This window comes from Piliocolobus tephrosceles, unplaced genomic scaffold (genome assembly GCF_002776525.5).
Source record: "Piliocolobus tephrosceles isolate RC106 unplaced genomic scaffold, ASM277652v3 unscaffolded_35234, whole genome shotgun sequence".
In the NCBI taxonomy this organism is placed as follows: Eukaryota; Metazoa; Chordata; class Mammalia; order Primates; family Cercopithecidae; genus Piliocolobus; species Piliocolobus tephrosceles.
In genome coordinates, this window is record NW_022319015.1 from 18,750 (window position 1) to 39,825 (window position 21,076).

Here is a 21,076-nt window from a genome sequence, read left to right on the forward strand (position 1 = left end):
CCCTTTAAAAACACTTTTTTTGACTGAGCCTAGCTCTGTTGCCCAGGCTGGAGTACAGTGGTGCAATCTTGGCTCACTGTACCCTCTGCCTCCCAAGTTCAAGGGATTCTCCTGCCTCAGCCTCCCGAGTAGCTGGGATTATAGGCGTGTGCCAACATGTTTGGCTAGATTTTGTATTTTTAGTAGAGGCGGGGGTTTCACCATTTTGGCCAGGCTGGTCTCGAACTCCTGACCTCAAGCTATCCGTCAACCTCGGCCTGCCAAAATGCTGGCATTATAGGCGTGAGCCGCCGCGCCCGGCCTCCTCCGATTTTTTTGTATTGTAGTAAAATACACACAAAATTACCACCTTAACCATTTGTAAGTGTCAGTGGCATTCAGCACATTACCATTGTCGTGGAACCATCACCACCATCCATCTCCATAACTCTTTCCATCTTGCAAAACTGAACCGCCCAATCACACTTACTTTTTATGAGGTCTAAATAATTTATTACTCTTATCACTCCGACATTGCAAGCCGTGTGCATGCGGCACCCAAGTATTAGTTATAACATACATATAGGGTATCTACTACTAGACATTGTTCTAAGTGCTTTGCAAATGTTAACTAGCATAATTATTTATCTTTGTATGTTCTGCAGGTTCTAGCAGGTGCTTTGCATGTGAGAGCCAAAATATTTGAGGAATGAATTTCGGTACCACTTAAACATTTCCCAGTGACTCTGGCTGTTATTCTGGTTGACAAGTTAGGAAAGGAGCGGGTTACCTTGGGGAAAACGACTTTCGGGGCGTAATCTGATATTAGGTCGCAAGTTTAAAGAAGTCCTTTATTTTAGCCACATTTAGGTCAGGTTTCTAATAAGGGACGCTAAGAGGGAAGTTATTCCTAAATGACAGAAAATATAGGAAGTGACTCAAGGCAGTTAAGGTCTTGGGTTTCTAGGAGCACCGCGTTCAACTAGACGAAGACTCGGGCAACGCGGAAACCCAGGGATGGGACAGCCTGGGATCTGTCCGCCGGGGAGCGGGCGGGGGCGGGGTTTCGGGCAGGGGCGGGGCCGGGCTGGGCCGGTCGGGGGGTGGCGCGCGACTGCTCCGGGCGGCGATGGCGGCGGACGGGGACTGGCAGGATTTCTATGAGTTCCAGGAGCCGGCCCGGAGCCTCCTGGACCAGGAGAACTGTAACGCGAGCCCCGAGGCCGGGGCGGGGGCGGGGGCGGGGGCCGGGGCGGGCGGGGGCGCCGACGGTTTCCCGGCCCTGGCCTGCAGCTTGGAGGAGAAGCTGAGCCTGTGCTTCCGCCCCTCGGATCCGGGCGCCGAGCCCCCGAGGGCGGCCGTGCGGCCCATCACGGAGTGCAGCCTCCTGCAGGGGGACGAGTGAGTGCGGGCCCTGGCCGGGAGCGGGCGGGAGCCTCCCCTGCCCCTCGCCCGACCCGCCGGCCCTCCGGCCGCAGCTCCTCCCCCACGCTCTCCTTCCGCCTCCATGGACGCGGGAGTCCCCGCCCTCTCGCCTCCCTCCTCGGGCCGTCGGCCTCTGCTCGCCCAGCGATTTAAATCCCCTGCCCCCCGTCCGCCAAGCGCCCTGAAAACCTCCGCCTCGGTGCCTCCCGCCTTCCTTCCTGCATACCAAACCCTCGTTTGCTTTAGAGGGGAATCGCCAGTGCAGAGCCCATAGTTTGAGACGGCATCTTTCGGGGCACGTGTGTCGCCATTCATTCACTCAAGTCGCATTTATTAAGCACCTGCTGAGTGCCAGGCGCCGCCTCGCACAGGGAACACCAAAACGACTGGACATTGTCCCTCCCAAGTTAGGACACGACGTAGGATGGGAGATAGATGTGTAAACAAATATTTGTATGGATGTAATTAGTGCTGCAATGGTTATATGCACCAAATGTGGGAGACTTAAAAGCGTATGTCTGGGGGAGAGTCAGGAAAGACTATAGAGAAATGTGCAAACGATCTGACTGATGAGTGGGAGTGTGCCTGGCAGGTGGAAAAAAGTCTTACTTTCAAGGTGGAGTATATTGTCTGTGCATAAGTACCAACGAGCGAGGCAGCATTTAGGGCACAGGAATCTGTGGGACCCATCCGAGAGCCCTGGTAGAGTGCGAGCCGCCACAGAGACGAAAACGAAGGGCCCTGCTTACTGATGGTAACGATCGCACGGTCTGGTGGGGAGACCAAGGCATACACAAGTAATATTAATAATTACAGAATCACCTAAGTGCAATGATGGAGGTTCATGGGGATTTGTGAAAGCTGGGGGAGGGGAGGCGCAGAGTTCCTGAGGGCACTTTTTAAACCTCCCTGAACCGCAATTATAATTTGGTTAAGAGTTGTAATTAGGTACCATGGTCTTACCCCCAAAAGTAGGTAAATAGGAATGGTGAGAGTAAGGGAACTTGAGCATGTTGTGTATATAGGGGGAGAGGAGCCTCCGGAGAGGCTGAAGGTAAAATGAGTGGAATCAGATTGGGTGCGGTGACTCACACCTGTGATCCCAGCACTTTGGGAGGCTGTGGTGAGAGGATGGCTTGCTTCCAACATTTCGAGACCAGACTGGGCAATATAGTGAAACCTGGTCTTTACAAGAAAATTTAAAGAATTAATGGAGTCTAGTGGCACATGTCTGTGGTCCCACGGACCTAGCTGCTCAGGAGGCTGAGGTGGAGGGATTACTTGAGTTCGGGAGGCGAAGGTTGCAGTGAGCCGTCATCGCACAACTGCACTCTAGCCTGGGTGACAGAGTGAGACTTTGTCTCAAAAATGAGGACATGAGAAGGAATGGATTTTCAGAGCATTAATGGGATGGAGAGACTCTTAGAGGTTAGGGAAGAAGTTTTGAGAGACAGGGCAGGAGTTACAGGCATGGAAAGGAGTTTCCAGCCTGATTGTCTCCTTTCTTCTGTGAAACAAACAGATTTATCAGGAATAAGGTAGGAAGCTTGAAAAGACAGCTTTGGGAGTGGGGCCTGTAAACATGGCTGAGCAGTGGCGCTGGCCCACCAGTGTTTGGAGACTATCTCCTTTTATTGGTTCCTCTGTACTGTGTTCTGCCCAGGTGTGGAGAAGGGAAAATTTTAGAATTGGATTTTATACACACGTGCATGCAGTCAGTAGCAAAAGATGACATTTTTGGAAGCCTGTTTCCAAAGAGAAGATAATTTTATGTGTATGTAGATTTAGATACTCTGAATCACTAAACCCGGGACACATTCTGGATTTAAAAATTAGTGTAGGTTTATTATGTATTTGGGTTTATCAAGAGTAGCTGACTTAAGTCAATTAGAGGATTGTATGTAGATCATTACGAGACTTTATTTCACTTAGACTGTCAGGAAAGTAGGTTATTTTAGCCTTTGCTTAAAAATATGTTGTTGCTCTTGTTAATGGTATTTAGTAGATGGTATGTTGGTGGTAATTTGTGTCTCTTGACTTGGGAATGCATAAGAAATCTCTTTTTTTTTCAGGAGTTGGGACCTGGTCATCACTGGCATTGTTTCTTTTATATTACAGAAACATACCATTGCTTGATAATCTGTTCCAGCCCCCTTTTCACTAGGTAGAATTGATAATTGTTTTACTCAGATATTGCTGTGCTTTAGGTCAGGGGGTCCCCAACCCCTGGTCCACAGACCGGTACTGGAACTGGGCCACACAACAGGAGGTGAGTGGTTGAGAGAGTGAGCAAAGCTTCATCTGGATTTCCAGCTGCTCCCCATTGCTTGCATTACCACCTGAGCCACCTCTTGTCAGATCAGCCACAGCATTAGGTAGGATCTAATAGGATTTAGAACTGCACAGGTGAGGGATCTAGTTTGCAGATACCTTATGAGAATCTAATGCCTGATGATCTGTCACTGTCTCCCCTCACCCCCAGATAGGACCATCTAGTTGCAGGAAAACAAGCTCAGGGCTCCCACTGATTCTACATTATGGTGAGTTGTGTAATTATTTCATTATATATGATAATATAATAATAATAGAAATAAAGTGCACCATAAATGTAATGTGCTTGAATCACCCCAAAACCCTCCCTGACCCCTGGCACTTTATTTAACTTCTCTGAGCCTCAGCTTTTGTTTTGGTTAAATATGGATTGTATTATCTACTGAGGTTTTACTTATAAGAGTATTCTGCAGGATTCAATGTTGATAGGACTTTGACCTCCTTGCAAAAGAGCTGTCCTGACCATCGTTTACAACTGGTTGTAATGCTTTGTGATAAAGATGAAGGCAGTTCATATGTCTTGACTGCAGAATTCTGGAAATCTTTCACTAGAGTTGCCTCTGTGTCCTTCCAACTACCATTGTTTTGACCTTAGTGGAGACTGTTAATTGGCTTTCATTTTCTTGGAAGAGCAAAGTCACCGACAGGTGCTTCTAAGTGAAGTATTCCTTAGAAGCAAATGTGCCTTTTTCTTATAGCCTCGTTTAAGAAGGAGCAAATAAGCAGACAAAGCAAATGCCTCAAATTCTGGATTGTCTTCACCTGCTAGTGTATTCTACTCAAGTTCCTGACCAGGATTAGGTCTATAGTCAGTGATACGGTTTGGCTGTGTCCCCACCCAAATCTCAACTTGAATTGTATCTCCCAGAATTCCCACGTGTTGTGGGAGGGATCCAGGGGGAGGTAATTGAATCATGGGGGCTGGTCTTTCCTGTGCTATTCTCGTGATAGTGAATACGTCTTACAAGATTTGATGGGCTTATCAGGGGTTTCAGCTTTTGCTCCTTCCTCATTTTCCCTTGCTGCCGCCATGCAAGAAGTGCATTTTGCCTCCTGCCATGATTCTTAGGCCTCCCCAGCCGTGTGGAACTGTAAGTCCAATTAAGCCTCTTTTTCTTCCCAGTCTTGGGTATGTCTTTATCAGCTGCATGAAAATGGACTAATACAGTAACTTGGTACCAGGAGAGTGGGGCGTTGCTGAAAAGATACCTGAAAATCTGGAAACGACTTTGGAACTGGGTAACAGGTAGAGATTGGAGTAGTTTGAAGGGCTCAGAAGACAGGAAAATGTGGGAAAGTTTGGAACTTCCTGGAGACTTGTTGAATGGCTTTCCCAAAATGCTGACAGCAATATGGACAATAAAATCCAGGCTGAGGTGGTCTCAGATGGAGATGAGGAAGTTGTTGGGAACTGAGCAAAGGTGACCCTTGTTATGTTTTAGCAAAGAGAACTGGTGGCATTTTGCCCCTGCCACAGAGATTTGTGGAACTTTGAACTTGAGGAAGATGAGTTAGGGTATCTGGCAGAAAAAATTTTTAAGCAGTAAAGCATTCAAGAGGTGACTTGGGTGCTATTAAAGATATTCAGTTTTATAAGGGAAGCAGAGCATAAAAGTTGGGAAAATTTGCAGCCTGACTATGCAATAGAAAAAACTCCTCCATTTTCTGGGGAGAAATTCAAGCCAGCTGCAGAAATTTGCGTAAGTAGCAAGGAGCCTGATGTTAATCCACATGATCATGGGGGCAAATGTCTCCAGGCCTTGTCAGAGACCTTCATGGCAGCTCCTCCCATCACAGGCCTGGAGGCCCAAAAAGGAAAAAGTGGTTTCGTGGATTGGGCCTAGGGTCCGCCTGCTGTGGGCAGGCTAGGGACTTGGTGCCCTGTGTCCCAGCTGCTCCAGCCGTGGCTGAAAGGGGCTGATGTACAGCTCAGGCTGTGGCTTCAGAGGGTGCACGCCCCAAGCCTTGGCAGCTTCCATGTGGTATTGAGCCCTTGGGTGCACAGAGGTCAAGAATTGAGGTTTGGGAACTTCCTCCTAGATTTCAGAAGATGTATGGAAATGACTGGATGCCTAGGCAAAAGTTTGTTGCAGGGGTGAGGCCTTCATGGAGAACCTCTGCTAGGGCAGTGTGGAGGGGAAATGTGGGATTGGAGCCCCCACACAGAGTCCCTATTGGGGCACTGCCTAGTGGAGCTGTGAGAAGAGGTCCACTGTCCTCTAGACCCCAGAATGGTAGATCCACCTACAGCTTGCACCATGTGGCTGGAAAAGCCGCAGACGTTCAACACCAGCTTGTGAAGCAGTGGGGAGGGAGGCTGTACCCTGCAAAGCCACAGGGGCAGAGTTGCCTAAGACCATGGGAACCTATCTTTTGCGTCAGCGTGTCCTGGAGTCAAAGGAGATCATTTTGGAGCTTTAAGTTTTGACTGCCACACTGGATTTGAGACTTGCATGGGCCCTGTAACCCCTTTGTTTTGGCCAATTTCTCCCATTTGGAACAGCCGTATTTACCCAATACCTGTACCCGCATTGTATCTGGGAAGTAACTAGCTTGCTTTTGATATTACAGGCTTGTAGGTGGAAGGGACTTGCCTTGTCTCAGATGAGACTTTGGACTGTAAAGTTTTGGGTTAATGCTGAAATGAGTTAAGACTTTGGGGGACTGTTGGGAAGGCATAATTGGTTTTGAAATGTGAGGATATGAGATTTGGAGGGGCCAGGGGCAGAATGATATGTTTTGGCTGTGTCCCCACCCAGATCTCAACTTGAATTGTATCTTCCAGAATTCCCACGTGTTGTGGGAGGGACCCGGTGGAGGTAATTGAATCACCGGGGCTGGTCTTTCCTGAGCTTTTCTCGTGATAGTGAATACGTCTCATGAGATCTGATGGGCTTATCGGGGATTTCTGCTTTTGCATCTTCCTCATTTTCTCTTGCTGCTGCCATGTATGAAGTGCCTTTTTCCTCCCGCCATGATTCTGAGGCCTCCCCAGCCATGTGGAATAGTGAGTCCAATTAAACCTCTTTTCCTTCCCAGTCTGGGGTATGTCTTTATCAGCTGCATGAAAATGGACTATATAGTCAGTTATTCAGTGTTTGAAAATTTCTTACCCAGGAGGTTATGAGCCAGAAACCCAGCAAGTTTAGCGGTCTGCAGACATTGCCTCTAATTCTACTTCATGGGGATTAGAGGAGATGTGATTTCAACAGAGAGGAGAATAGGAGTGGACCATGCATATGGGAGCTTTGCTGGGTAAATGAATTAGTTCTCTAGAGCTTTTTGGGTTCACATTTTTATTAAGGCTAATTTTATTTTTTATTTTATTTATATATTTTTAGAGACAGAGTCTTGCTCTGTCACCCAGGATGGAGTACAGTGGTGCCATCATAGCTCACTGTAGCCTTGAACTCCTGGGCTTAAGCAGTCCTCCTGCCTTACCCCTCCCAAAGTAGCTGGGACTGCAGGCACACGCCACGGGCCTGGCCAATTCAATTTTTTTTTTTTTTTTTTTTTTTATAGAGCTATGGGTCTCCCTTTTGCTGCCCAGGCTGGTCTTGAACTCCTGGCTTCAAGCACTCCTCCCACTTTGGCTTCCCAAAGTGCTGGGATTACAGACATGAGCCACCAGGCCTGTCCCTAATGTGCATTTTAAAGCCAAACATCATTTGGGATGTTACGCTTTTAGCATTTGCAGTCCTATTGCTGCTTCTTTTTAGCAGCCAATCCCTATTTGTTATTATGTTATGTCTGTATTTTAACATTTTCATTCTTGGGCTTAATACCTAGGTGATGGGTTGATAGGTGCAGCAAATCACCATGGCGTCCTGCAATGTATCCCGGAACTTAAAAAAAATTTCATTCTTATGTTTATGTCCCAACCAGGATTGTTTTTGTATCTTAGTGTCTTACACACTTGGAAAGAAAGCCTATTGCTTATTCACAATTAGATACCTAATATACATTTTAGGGTGTTTTTTCTACATGACATCTTTGTGTATACCTCTAGCTAGTAAGTAGCTCATCTGTTTAGTGTTTAACTTTACTTATCCCAATTAGATTTCAAGTCAATTGCATCTCTGAACTTTAATTCTTAAAACATCATGTTTTATTGTGCTGATTATTACTTTAGTATTGAAACCTGAATTTTGGTCATGAAATTTGAGTTTGGTGTTCTTATCTGGTGTGGTTTGGGACTCTATTCAATACAGCTCTTTTGAATTAATGCTTAGAGTAATGGAGCTGGAAGGAGTATCTGCTTCTTGTCCAGGTCTCTCATTTATAGAAGGGCAGAGGATACCTAGGGAGGTGAAGGGGCTTGGCCAATAACTCGTTTGAAGAAGGATAGAGACAAGCATTTGTTTCCCTAGTCTCAGTCAAATGCCCTTTCCATTTTACCCTCTTGCCTCCCTGTAATGCTGTTGGGTAATAAGGTCAGGTAACTGCATTGGATAGAGCCTGTGTGCATTTTATTGTGAACTCCCTTTCCTTCTCCTTTTCATCGTATCTGCCTTAGTGCTTAGCTTCTTTATTACAAATTAGATATTAAATCCTGTTCTCACATTGAGAGTGAATTCTTTCTCCAGAAAAGATAACAAACCTTTTGTTTGAGAGAGATTTTTCACTTTTTGAAATGGTCTGTGTGTTTGAAGTTACAGAAAAAGAAGTGTATTGCACAGTTGTATTTATTACTCATGTGACCCTGGAAACATTTCTTACCCTCTCTGTGTTTCAGTTTTTTCATCTGTAAAATGAGGATAATAATGGTTCCCCCTTCTAATGTTGTTTTTGAAGATTTCGTGAGTTAATACATGTAAATTGCTTAGAACAGCGCCTAGCACCTAATACAATGGAAGTGTTGCCTGTTGCCTATTGGGAGTTTTCTGTACGTCTTCACCTTCCCTTAGGACCTCTTGTCAGCCCAGTTTTGTGATTTTTCACCTAGTTTTTGTTTAGGAGACTCTACTTTGTTGATGTTTTTCTGAGAAACAATGTGCTTTCTGTTTTTCTCCTTTGACATTTGGTGATCATCTTTCACTGAATATTTGTTTGAGAAAGACGTACAGAATGTTAATTTTCATTGATTGTAGCTTTTTTCTTTTTAAGGATTTGGAATGCCCTGACGGATAATTATGGGAATGTGATGCCTGTAGACTGGAAGTCATCGCATACTAGGACCTTGCACTTGCTTACTCTGAACCTCTCAGAAAAAGGGGTAAGTTAGGAATTGAACCAACAGAGTTTGAATAACTCATGCTGGTAATACAACTAAAACAGCAGCATTTCTGCTTAACTCAGATTCATTGACCTGCCTCTCATTTCTGAACTTATGGCAGTTGGGGTGGCTCTGTCTTGCTGTCTTGGCTCTAGGGCCATTACCTCGCTGGCACATTCCTCCAGTTCTTCTCCAGCACACTCACTCTTGTACGTGTAGCTAAATTTCTATTGCAATTTTTTTTTTTTTTTGAGACGGAGTCTCGCTCTGTTGCCCAGGCTGGAGTGCAGGGGCTCACTGCAACCTCTGCCTCCCGGGTTCAAGCAATTCTCCCACCTCAAACTCCTGAGTAGCTGAGATTACAGGCATGCACCACCACGCCCGGCTAATTTTTGCATTTTCAGTAGAGATAAGGTTTCGCCATGTTGGCCAGGCTGGTCTTGAACTCCTGACCTCAGGTAATTCACCTTGGCCTCCCAAAGTTCTGGGATTACAGGCATGAGCCACTGCGCCTGGCAGTAATGATGCACTGAAACACTCAGTAAAATTTTGATGCACTGAAACACTCAGTAAAAATGCTAGCTTTTGGTTTAATATACTGAGGGTATTGGAATCTCAACATGGAGTTAACTTTTGAATGAGTGTAGTGACCTGCTAGACATGATATGTTGTCAGGAGACTGTATTCCTGTGAATACTAGAGAACCTTTAAAAGACAATTTAGTTCTTGGCTTTTTAAATATGGTCTTGGCTACCTTATCTTTCTTGAGGGCTCCTGTGTATGTCCTGGTATTATAAAGTGAAGATGCCTTGACTAAGAAGTGTGAGCACAAGTGATAGGACAGGTGGGGGGGCAGAAAAGGGCAGAGAATTACTTGAAATGCAAAATCACAGTGTTAACTTTGTTTAAAGCTGTTGAGAAACACAGTCAAGTTATCTAAATTTCAGGCTGTATAAGTTCCTTATCAAATAATAATGTAAACTCATGCCAGATCTTGCGTGCTCTGTATTTCATTAAGTGTAATTATGTGATTATTGGGAGTGTAGTGCAGTAGGCCTGTCAGTATTTTAAATCGTATTGTTAATGTTTTGTTAAAAGGATTTTCTTATATATGTAATCAGAAAAGCCTACTGTTATTATTTTCTAGTAAAATGTAGAATTCTGGCTATATTTCCCAGTATTCAGTAGCGATGGAAATCTTCCTGATGTGCCAATCATTAATCCCATTAAGTTTTGCAGACTGACCTGGCATACATTTAATGAAAAGGAACAAAATGAGGGATCTTTTGCCCTGTCTTATGTTTACTTAGGTCCTGGCTATCATTTTGGGCTTAGTTCAAGTTTCCTTTCTTCTCTGAAGCTTCCTATTACTGTTTTAGCCTTCGCTGATCTCATGGAATTATACAATTTTAGAGTTGGAAGGGGCTTTAAAGGACACTTAATCCAGCCTCTCACTTGGGGGGAATCCCCACCTCCAGCATCTCTGACAGATGGTCATTTAGCCATGGCCTAAATCCCTGCACGGAAGGAAAACACACTCCGCTCTGTAGGAACTGATGGCACTTGTGGGGCTGTGAACTTGGAAAGGACTTATCTGTGCCACGGGGTTTAGTCTTGTTGTCTCATGGGTGCTAGTCCCCAGAGCACTTTGTCCCTGTCTCTAAAATGACCACTGCCTTCTCTTGTTAATCATATGTTTCTGGGTGTGTCACTAGGTTGTGACTTCCCGGTAGGTATTTATATTTGTCGTTATAGTAACTATACTGTTCGTGGCACATAGTAAATATGAAGATACCTGTTTATTGAGTGAATAAGTGAGTAGCCTTGTTGGTGAAACTGTAGGGCCAGAGATCATGATAGAAAGCTTGTAAAAAAATATTTTCTATATTATTTAAAATAATGCAGAATGCACCAAAACCAGTCCATGGGTACTACTTTTTTGACATATTAAAAATAGCATAGAAGAGTTTTTATTCATAGTTTCAAAGACAGGCCCATTAGCAGCATGAATGAGACACATTAATCCAATTTCATTGACTAAATGTACAGTGGGTGCACTGTATCCTCTGGTGTTGCATCTGCTGCTTTAGCCAACTGTGGATTCAAAAACTTGAAAAAAAAAACCCACAGTAAAATGACAACAATAAAAAATAATAAAAATAAAAAACCAATACAATATAATAACTATAAACCATTTACCTTGTATTAGGTATTGTAAGTAATTTACATATAATTTAAAATTTACAGGAGGATGTGCACAGGTTATATGCAAATACTACCCCATTTTATATAAGGGACTTGAGCATCTGCAGATTTTGGTATTGGGGTATCCTGGAACCAATTTCCCCTGGATACTGAGGGACTGCTGTATATATCTTGTATTGTTCTTAGATTGCATCTTGGGAAGTCGCTCCCTTTTGCTGCCTTTTGAATGTTATTTTCAATGCCAGGGTAATGATATAGCCATGGTAGTGATTAGTAATGACGTAGAGTTTAATGCAAGTACTGACATTAAAAAGCCTTACTGGCCGGGTGTGTTGGCTCATGCCTGTAATCCTAGCACTTTGGGAGGCCGAGGTGGGTGGATCACCTGAGGTCAGGAGTTTGAGACCAGCCTTACCAACACGGTGAAACCCTGTCTCTATTAAAAATACAAAACTAACTGGGTGTGGTGGCACATGCCTGTAATCCCAGATACTCGGGAGGCTGAGGCAGGAGAATTGCCTGAACCTGTGAGGCAGAAGTTGCAGTGCGCTGAGATCGCGCCACTGCACTCTAGCCTGGGTGACAGAGCGAGACTCTGTCCCCCCCCAAAAAAAAATCAAAAACAGCCTTACCTGGAAAAACTCAGCAGATGCAAGTGAACACGTGATCATTCACCTATCATCTCTCTGTTGTGACATGACTATTCCAGTGATGAATATAATTGAAATTAGAACTCTGTTTCTCAGGGAGGATTAGTACACACTGAGTTTCTGAAAAACAAATGGGCAACAAGGACTGTGTAAGAAGCCACCACGTCATGCTATTACACAGCATACAATTAAACATTTTTTTTTAACCTGGCAAAGTTACTGTATTTACCATTGCCACCTGGTGCTCTATTCGTGCCATGATTAAGCTAAGTAAAATTTACCTTTTGAAAGCATTCTTTAGATTATTTTACTTATACAACAAAGTCTATAGAAATTTTTTTTTGACAAAAGGAATTTTTTTTTGCATTCAAGTGAGAAAAACATTCAGGAAAACTAGTTTGCTAGATTGCAGTTTAAAATTTTTCTTTGAAGATTAAGATGGCACACTTCTAAATTTGATAGGTCTTTTTTAGAGTAAGGCAACTGGTATCTTTCACATTCTTACGTGGGCACATTTTTTCCGGTTGATGTATCTTCAGTTTTATACAGGGAAACAGTACCACCAGGTCTGTATCTAACCCTGGCATTGGAAGGAGTGATGGGAATGCTTGGCAAAGAGAAGGCACATTTATGGCGAATGGGAGAGTGAATAATGATACCCAGGACAGCCAGGGCTAGTTTGCAAAGCCTGAAAGGTATTCCAGCTCTTAGCATATGCCGTCTCTGTGGGGAATGGACTTGGCTCTCTCTCTGGAAAGATGATCTGGGATCATTTCTGTTGTCATGGAAATTTATTATAATAGTTTACTGTTATTACTCATGTGTTTTGGCCATAAACCTATTCTAAATCTGGTGCCATTCTTGAATATGCTTATATGATAGAATGCTTCTCATTCATTTCAGCTTAAGAACATCTTCTGTGCTGTATTTCTCCTTCCATGTACATTTCTTTCAGGACACGGACTTTTGTATGCATCTTTATACCTTTAAGAGTAGAAATAAGATAATAACATCTTCCATTACCATAGAAGCAATTTGATTGATTGATTGATTGATAGATTGAGAGGGTGTCTCCCTCTGTCGCCCAGGCTGGAGTACAGTGGCGCCATCATAGCTCAGTGTAGCCTCCAACTCCTGGGCTTAAGCGATCTTTCCCCTCCAGCTTCCTGAGTAGCTAGGACTACACAGGAGCACTGCCATGCCTGGCTAATTTTAAGAAAAAATATTTCTGTATATTTCTGTACAAGGTCTTACTGTGTTGCTCAGGGTGGTCTTGATTTCCTGACTTCAAGAGATCCTCCCACCGTGGCATCCCAAAGTGTTGGGATTACAGGTGTGAGCCGTGGCAACGTGGGCTGCCTTAGGAATAATTTTTTTTTCTTTTGAGACATGGTCCGGCTCTGTTGTCCAGGCTGGAGCGCAGTGGTGCCATCTTGGCTCACTGCAACCTCCACCTCCTGGGCTTAAGTGATCCTCCCACCTCAGCCTCCTGAATAACTGGGAATACAGGCATGTGCCATCATGCCCAGCTAATTTTTTGTAGAGACGGGATTTCACCATGTTGCCCAGGCTGTTCTCAAACTTCTGAGCTCAAGCAGTCCACGCGCCTCAGCCTCCCAAAGTGCTGGGATTACAGACATGAGCCACTGTGCCCACCCTGGATTAATTTTAAAATTAAAACTTTTAGTATTTATAAGCCAGAAGGGGAAAAAGAAAACAAAATCATGGTCCTCAAGCTGAAACATAGGAAGAGTGATTGGGAAGGCGGTGTAAAGTGTTTGAAGTGTCTTAAAGGATCGATGAAGCTAATCGGTAGGTCTACTCCATGGTATCGACACGCCTTTGTGATAACAGTGTACCACGTTTTCATCTTCTACAATATTGAAGTTATACATCCCCTCTCATCAAGAGCCTACTCTCTTGATCTTTCTCCTTCTTTTAAACATTAAATTGTTGAAGGAACAGCTGTCATAGTTTAAAGAGTAAATTAGAACTATAGGACTTAAATGAAAAGGCAGTCTGCTCCACTTACCTCATCCTTGATTTCTCCTTACCAGAGGTGACCACTTTAAATATCAGCTGTTTCTTCTAGCAGATAACATGCTCATGTCATTGTATTTGGTATTATTTTCTCAATTTTAGACTTTATTTCTTTATTTTCTACCCAGAGAGTGAAGGTTTAGCTCTCTTACTGTCCTTTGCCAACCCCTGACACCATAGCCTCCCAAAAACTTCCCTTTCCCCATCTTCCCAATATAATTACATCAACATCTGGGGTTGAATTAATCTTCATCATTTATATTTACTTTTTTAATGTGCAGTTGACCCATTTTGATATATTTAAATTTTCTCTTTTTCTATTTCGGTTTTTTCTTAGGATACTAACTGCCTTTTTGTGGTTTATTTAGTTTATAATTAGCTGACCATTTCAGCCTCAGTAGAGCCATAGAACTCATTTTAGTAAATGGACTGCACCAGGTAATCTATCTAGTCATTCTGCTCTCCCTCCCCACTCACCTCTCCCTCTTCTCCATGCTCTCTGCAGTAACAATTCTAATCTGAGTGTTACTCTCTAGTTTAGCTTTACAGTCGTCATTCTGGGATTTTCACTTTACTATCATTATGAGAATTCTCTTTGTCACTTGTTATTAGACCACATGTCTTTTTTCTTTTTCATTTTCCTTCTCGTAGCTTTTTGAGAAAGGGCACATGAGAGGTGTTTTCAGAACTTGTATGTCTGAAAATGTCTTTATCCTAAGCCCCTGCCTACTTGTTTTAGCTGGATATAGGATTCTAGGATGGAATTTCTTCTAATACGGAAGTTACATTGATTATTTTCTAGCATCTATTGTTGCTATTGAGAAGTCACATGACATTTTGATTCCTGATCTTTTTAATGTGATGTGCTTTTTTTTTTTGTCCCTCCCTGGAAGCTTTTAGATTCTTCTTTTTTCCACACAGTGTTCTGAGTTCATGATGCTGTGTGTTGAAGGCCATGGCCAGGCCTTCGCTAGGCTGATGGTGCAATAAGAAATAAAATGAGAAGGGATATCGTTACTGTGCAGGAGCCTGGAGTTGCACTGTAGGGTTGTAGGTGGACCCTGCAGTGTTGATGGGGCTCTTCTCCCAGTCTAATGTTGGAAAGTCGACATGCCAGTGCTTCTTCCCTTGGCCCTTCTCACCTGTAGGTTTCTTACTCTGTAGGCTGTGTTCGCCTGCAGTCTCCAGATGCTCATGTTATGAAGAACTAGGGAAGCACTAGGGACCTACATCCACTCCATTGTGTCCTCAGCTTTAGATATATATCCTTTGCATGGGTAAATAATTTTGCCAGGTAAAAGTTTATCATTTTAGTTATACACTGTGTAATAGAATGACATGGTGGCTTCTAACGGAATCCTTGTTGCCCATTCTTTGGGAACTCAGTGTGTGCTAATCCTTCCTGAGGAATAGAGTTCTAATTTCAGTTCCATTCAGCACTTGAATGGTCATGTCGTAACAGGTAGGTAGATGATAGACAGATGTTCACTTGTTCATTTTAATCTGCTGAGTGTGTTCAGGCCAAGTTTTTACAATCAGTACTGGTACTAAACTCTTAAGTCATTATTAAGGGGGCTGTTTATATTGGTGTGGGCAGAGTTAAGGGAAACTAAGTAGATGTGGTGCAGTCCCCCAGGCTGGCAACAGAAACTGGTACTTTAGCTGTCCTGGACGTGAAGAGGTAAGGAGGGGGAGAGATGACCAGAAACTGTGGAGATGGGCTGTGTGGGAGAAGTCTGCTAATGAGAGCTATGGCTTTGGTGAAGAGCCATAGTCAACAAATGACAGTCTGACAGGGAGGAAGACAGCAGAATACATGCCCAGCCCTCACCATCCCACCCTGCAGTCTCCCAGTGTCTGCCAGTAGGTTGAACCCACCTGGAAGCCAGAAGCAAGGGCATCCTTTGATGTCCTCCGTACCTCCTGGAGCGCAGAGCAGGGTGGAAGGTGGTGAGGAGGTGAGTGGTGAATCACCAGCTCAGTTAGGTTTAAAGATGTTCTTGGAGCCTAGGGTTGTTAGTTTTTGTTAAGAAGAAATGTGCAATTGGAAGGGCTAAGTGTGACGCTCATGGACAGATCCCGCCTTTCAGGGAGTTGATCATCTTTTTTTTTTTTTTTTTTTGAGACGGAGTCTGGCTCTGTCGCCCAGGCTGGAGTGCAGTGGCCGGATCTCAGCTCACTGCAAGCTCCGCCTCCCGGGTTTACGCGCCATTCTCCTGATCATCTTTTACTCAAATATTAGAAGTTAGTTTGCAAGTATCTAACTTTTATGTTTTCTTTAGAATGTTAACATCTACCAGTCTTACTGTTTATTGCTAAACCTACCCATATTCTCCCTTCTATTCACTGTAAATGCCCTGTGACTTGCTAACAAATACTGTATTTTTTCTGCATATCTGTCAGCTTTTATAGCAGCCTTATGCAGCGTCTTAGCGATTTCATATTTATTCTACATTCTTCTCATTTCTGTTCAAGATGAATATGTGCTCATTGCCTAGTACAGAGTGATTGTAATAATTTCTCCCTCTCGAGGGAAAGCTCTCAGTAGTTGCTTTTCTCTGCAGCCTCTTTTACTCAGAGCTGTTAACTTTGTTTTGATCAGGATGTCCTGCTTTTAATGATGGGTATTTTTGTTTTTAGGTAAGTGACAGTTTGCTCTTTGATACGTCAGATGATGAAGAGCTGAGAGAGCAGCTGGATATGCACTCAATCATCGTCTCCTGTGTTAGTGATGAGCCCCTCTTCACGGCAGACCAGGTATAGAGGAGATACTCAGCAACGCAGGGAAAGGAGACTCTAGAGCTGAAAAATGACTTCTTCTTATGACAGGAAAGGATGGCTGTTGGTTTACTTATCTTTCCTATTTTTTTTTGGTTATACAGGCTTAATAGTTAACTCTTCCACAGAGAAAAATAAGTATTTGTGACCTGAAGCAGAAGGGATTATGTGAGTTGGGAAGATTTCCAACATAGGCCTTGTTGAAGAGTATAGCAAGGTACCAAGGAAAGGTTATCGCGTAACCCCAAACCAGAAAAATATTGTGAATTTCCTTGTTCCTTTAGATTTACCCAAACATGGACAAACTGTAAAGTATCTGTGTAGAAATTATTTAGTATCTTCGAATCCCTGGGTAAAAAGCATTCTCATGTATTAAAGTAACATATTGTGTGCCCCAGAAAGAAGTGAGCATTATTCCCGTGGAATGTGCTAATAAGGTCAACCCCGTATTCACTTAAAACCAGTCGAATCAGCTTTCTCATTTTCTGAATACTCTTCCCACCTCTGTTGTATTGTTGAAATGTGATGCCAGAACTTCTTCCTGAAATAAAATGTTCCATGGCTACTTGGACTGTGAATTCTACCACACTCTATTTTTAGGCTGGAAAGACAAGGTCAGTAAGGAGATACATTGTGGCAAGCTTGGGAGGAGTACATTAAAAATTTACATTAAAATTGTGTTATTTGGATCCTCCTTAGTCATATCTGTGGTTGAATTGTTCTAGGCGTGGAAAGAATGTGGTGCTTAAAAAAGCAAGGTAATAGTAGGTTGGAGGGTTGTTTTGAGGTAGAGGGTAATCTAGGGATAGACATGACCTTGAGAATTCATTGTGCCCTCACTGACCTGCCTAATACCATAAACTCTCCCTGTTTTTAAGGGTTAGAATAACAGATTCTGTAGGATCCTTGAGTGGCTCATTGTGCCATATTATATTGCCTGTTTTGGAGACTCTTACTTAATTAACATAATCTCATCTCCTTCAGATTTGCCTTTATTTTTCCTTGGAAATGTTAACCTGTTAAACTTTTAATTCATGAAGCATGGTAAATATGCTCATGATGTCTTACTCTTTCATTTAATTGTATTTAATTTAATTTTTTTTTTTTTTTTTTTTTTTTTTTTTACCTTAGGTCCTTTTTTCTAACTGTTGAGTAATTTTCCTGGCTTTCCTTTACATTTTCGCTGAGTTCTATATCCTTCTCAACTTTTAGAATCTGGAACAGGGCAAGACACTGTCGTAAGATTTGAGCAGCACTGTACTAGACAGTAGATCATTGTTTCAAGGCAAATTGTATTTCTGAAGTTTTTCTGCTTTTCACAGCATTTTTCTCTTTGGACTTCTACTTTTTAAGTAATTCAAAAAATCCCTTTATTTTTCATTGAATTAATATATAAAATTATTTTTCTGCTGTTGAAAGAATATTTTGCTGTCATGGAGGTAATTTCCCATTTATATATACTTTTTTTGTACTATTGTATTTTCTAACTTTTATGTCAGAATTTTTGAAGAGATACGTTTAAATTGAGCACTTGTATGTCTACGGTAAATTTTCTGTTATTTGCTTTCTTCTAACGATTACTCTATGATCTGGTTCTGGCGTGTCTGAAGTAAATTATTATGTGTTTGTAGCGCGATTTCCTAGACTTTGCTAGACATGTTAGGGCCTTCTGAACCATGATGGACACAGTAAATTCAACTCTATTTAGGTTTGTGTTTAGTATATTGTAATTTTTTCTTGATAAACCATGTTCACTCCTACAATCAAAATTTTGATTATCCAGAGCATCCACACCTGAACATCATTGGTTAATGGAGCATTCAGTGCATTTCTGCTCTGGGTGCCTTAGGTGAGCACCGTGTTCCAGCTAGATCATTTTCCTTTTGTTTATTTGATTAACAGTGGTATGTATGTTTTCGAAGGTTATTGAAGAAATTGAAGAAATGATGCAGGAATCACCGGACCCAGAAGATGATGAAACCCCTACGCAGTCAGATCGACTTTCAATGCTTTCCCAGGAAATTCAAACTCTTAAGAGGTCTAGTACCAGCAGTTATGAAGAGAGTAAGGGAGCCTGCTTAAATCAATGATTTCTGTGCTTTTTGTCTATATCAAATATATAGTATGATCATCTCCAGAAAGCTTTGATTTAATCCCCTTCTGTTTGTGTCTGTGTCCAGATTTGCTTTTCTGTTGTTGTTGAGATGGAGTTTCACTTTTTGGCCCAAACTGGAATGAAGTGGCGTGATCTTGGCTCACTGTAACCTCTGCCTCCTGGGTTCAAGCAATTCTCCTGTGTCAGTCTCTCAAGTAGCTAGGATTATAGGTGCCCACCACCACGCCCGGCTAATTTTTATATTTTTAGTAGAGACAGAGTTTTGCCATGTTGGCCAGGCTGGTCTCGAACTCCTGACCTCATGATCCACCTGCCTCAGCCTTCCAAAGTGCTGCCATTACAGGCATGAGCCACCATGCCCAGCCCCAAATTTCCTCTTATAAGGACAGCAACCATATTGAATTAGAGTCTATCCTAATGACCTTATTTTAATGTCATTAAAGACCATGTCTCCAAATACTGTAACATTCTGAGGTAGTAGGGGTTAGGACATCAACACATGAATCTGGAGAGGTCACGATTGAGTCTGTAACAAACCCCATCATACCTGAAGTGTAGAATAGATATTCAGTAATTCTTTGTCAAATGCAATTCCTGTCTATACAAATAGTCTTATGTGTTACTGTGAAGAATTTTGGGAACCATGGATCTGTTTGACGTATATGAGAATAATTAATTCTAGAAACTCTACAGTTGATTTTCATGAAAAATTTCTGAATAACTATAACCAGCCTGTGAAGAGCCTGAGACCGGTTGGAAGGAAGGTGTGTATCTAATCATTGCCATATGACTGGTCTCCTCCTTGAATAGGCAGTGACAGAGTCTATCTGCTCAACCCGTGTTGTCACCTAGTTTTATCTTTATGGCATGCCCAGTCCGAAGCTTAGTTACCTAAAGAACATTGGTTGTATGGCTTCAACTTACAGATGGTTAGACAGACCAAAGTCTTTCAGATGGTCTGATTTGACCATGCTTCTGTAGACACGGGCTAAATGGCATTAAGGTCCTGACTCCCAAATACAGTCCTGATACTTGATATAGATACTGAAATCTGTATTGGTTTGCTAGGGCTGCCAGAACAAAGTACCACAGGGTGGGTGGCTTAAACCACAGGAATTTATATTCTTACAGTTCTGGAGGCCAGAAGTCTTGAGATCAAGGTGTTGGCGGGTTTGGTTTTTTTCAGAGGCCTCTCCTTGACATGCAGATGGCTGCCTTCTCCCTATGTCTTCACATGGTCTTTCTTCTGTGTTCTGGTCACCCTATTTTATAAGAATACCAGTCATACTGGGTTAGGGCCCATCCTAATGCCCTCATTTAACCTTAATTTACTTCTTCAAAGACCCCCTCTCCACATTCTGAGGCCCTGTGGGTTGGGACTTTAACAGTGTCCTATCTCTCACATGGGGAGAAGTGCTGAAAAGAGATTGAAATGGGGTTTCAGGGAATATTGTTCCCCTTTGTCTTCCCAGTTGTTTTAGTCCATTCTTGCACTGCTACAAAGAAACACCTAAAACTGGGTAATTTATACGAAAAGAGGTTTAATTGGCTAATGGTTCCACAGGCTATACAGGAAGCCTGGCAGCATCTGTTTCTGGGGAGGCCTCAGGGAGCTTTTACTCATGGTAGGAGGCAAAGCCGGAGCAGGCATCTTCACATGGCTGGAGCAGGAGGAAGGGGGCCTGGTGGAGGTGCCACATGCTTTTAAACAACCAGGTCTCATGAGAACTCTGTTATGAGAACAGCACCAGGGGAATGGTACTAAACTGTTAGAAATTGCCCTCATGATCCAGTGACCTCCCAGCAAGCCCCGCCTCCAACATTGGGGATTACATTTCAGTATGAGATTTGAGTGGGGACACAGATACAAACCATATCACCAATTTTCAACAAAATTCACAGATTGGGGCGTATGTAATTAAGTATGTATTTAGTTTAATTCTTTCAGATCAACTCCTTTCCTGTTCAGAGATATCCCAGAACCCTGCTGAACGGCTTGCAGTTTCTTGTCAGCAGGTGGATTCTGTACTTTCCCTCTGCTTTTGTGTTTGTTCTTTTCCATGTACAAGCCTTCACAGTCTTGACTGAAGTATTATTCATGGAATGATTTATTTGCACAAGTAAAAACTTTCGTTAGACTTTCTTCCCAGCAAGCTGAGAAGTGACTCACCTGCCCACTTACTGCTACTCAGACCTGCCCTCCAGAAGTTTTAGAATTCTGAGAAGATCACACACAGTCAATTTAATTGCTTGGAATATAATTTTTGCTCTTTGGCATTGATTACATAGGTGTTTGTTTAGTTATTCCTAGTGACTGCTCTGCTTTGCTTCCTTGAA

At 42.8% G+C, this 21,076-nt stretch overlaps 1 protein-coding gene across 1 annotated transcript; it reads left to right on the forward strand.

Annotated features, from left to right (window-relative positions):
* The first annotated feature begins 1,058 nt into the window (after nucleotides 1-1,058).
* On the forward strand, nucleotides 1,059-18,713 carry LOC113222793 (fasciculation and elongation protein zeta-2-like). Its single transcript, XM_026452406.1, has 4 exons — nucleotides 1,059-1,380; nucleotides 8,842-8,950; nucleotides 16,486-16,602; nucleotides 18,546-18,713. The coding sequence occupies exons 1-4, from the start codon at nucleotides 1,109-1,111 to the stop codon at nucleotides 18,711-18,713; spliced, it is 666 nt and encodes a 221-aa protein (XP_026308191.1). The 5' UTR covers nucleotides 1,059-1,108.
* The last annotated feature ends 2,363 nt before the right edge of the window (nucleotides 18,714-21,076 follow it).

Coding starts and splice junctions, on each gene's coding strand:
- LOC113222793 (XM_026452406.1), top strand. CDS start 1,109: ATGGCGGCGGACGGGGACTGGCAGGATTTCTATGAGTTCCAGGAGCCG. Junction 8,951..16,485: donor TGAACCTCTCAGAAAAAGGG/GTAAGTTAGGAA, acceptor TTTTGTTTTTAG/GTAAGTGACAGTTTGCTCTT. Junction 16,603..18,545: donor CCCTCTTCACGGCAGACCAG/GTATAGAGGAGA, acceptor ATGTTTTCGAAG/GTTATTGAAGAAATTGAAGA.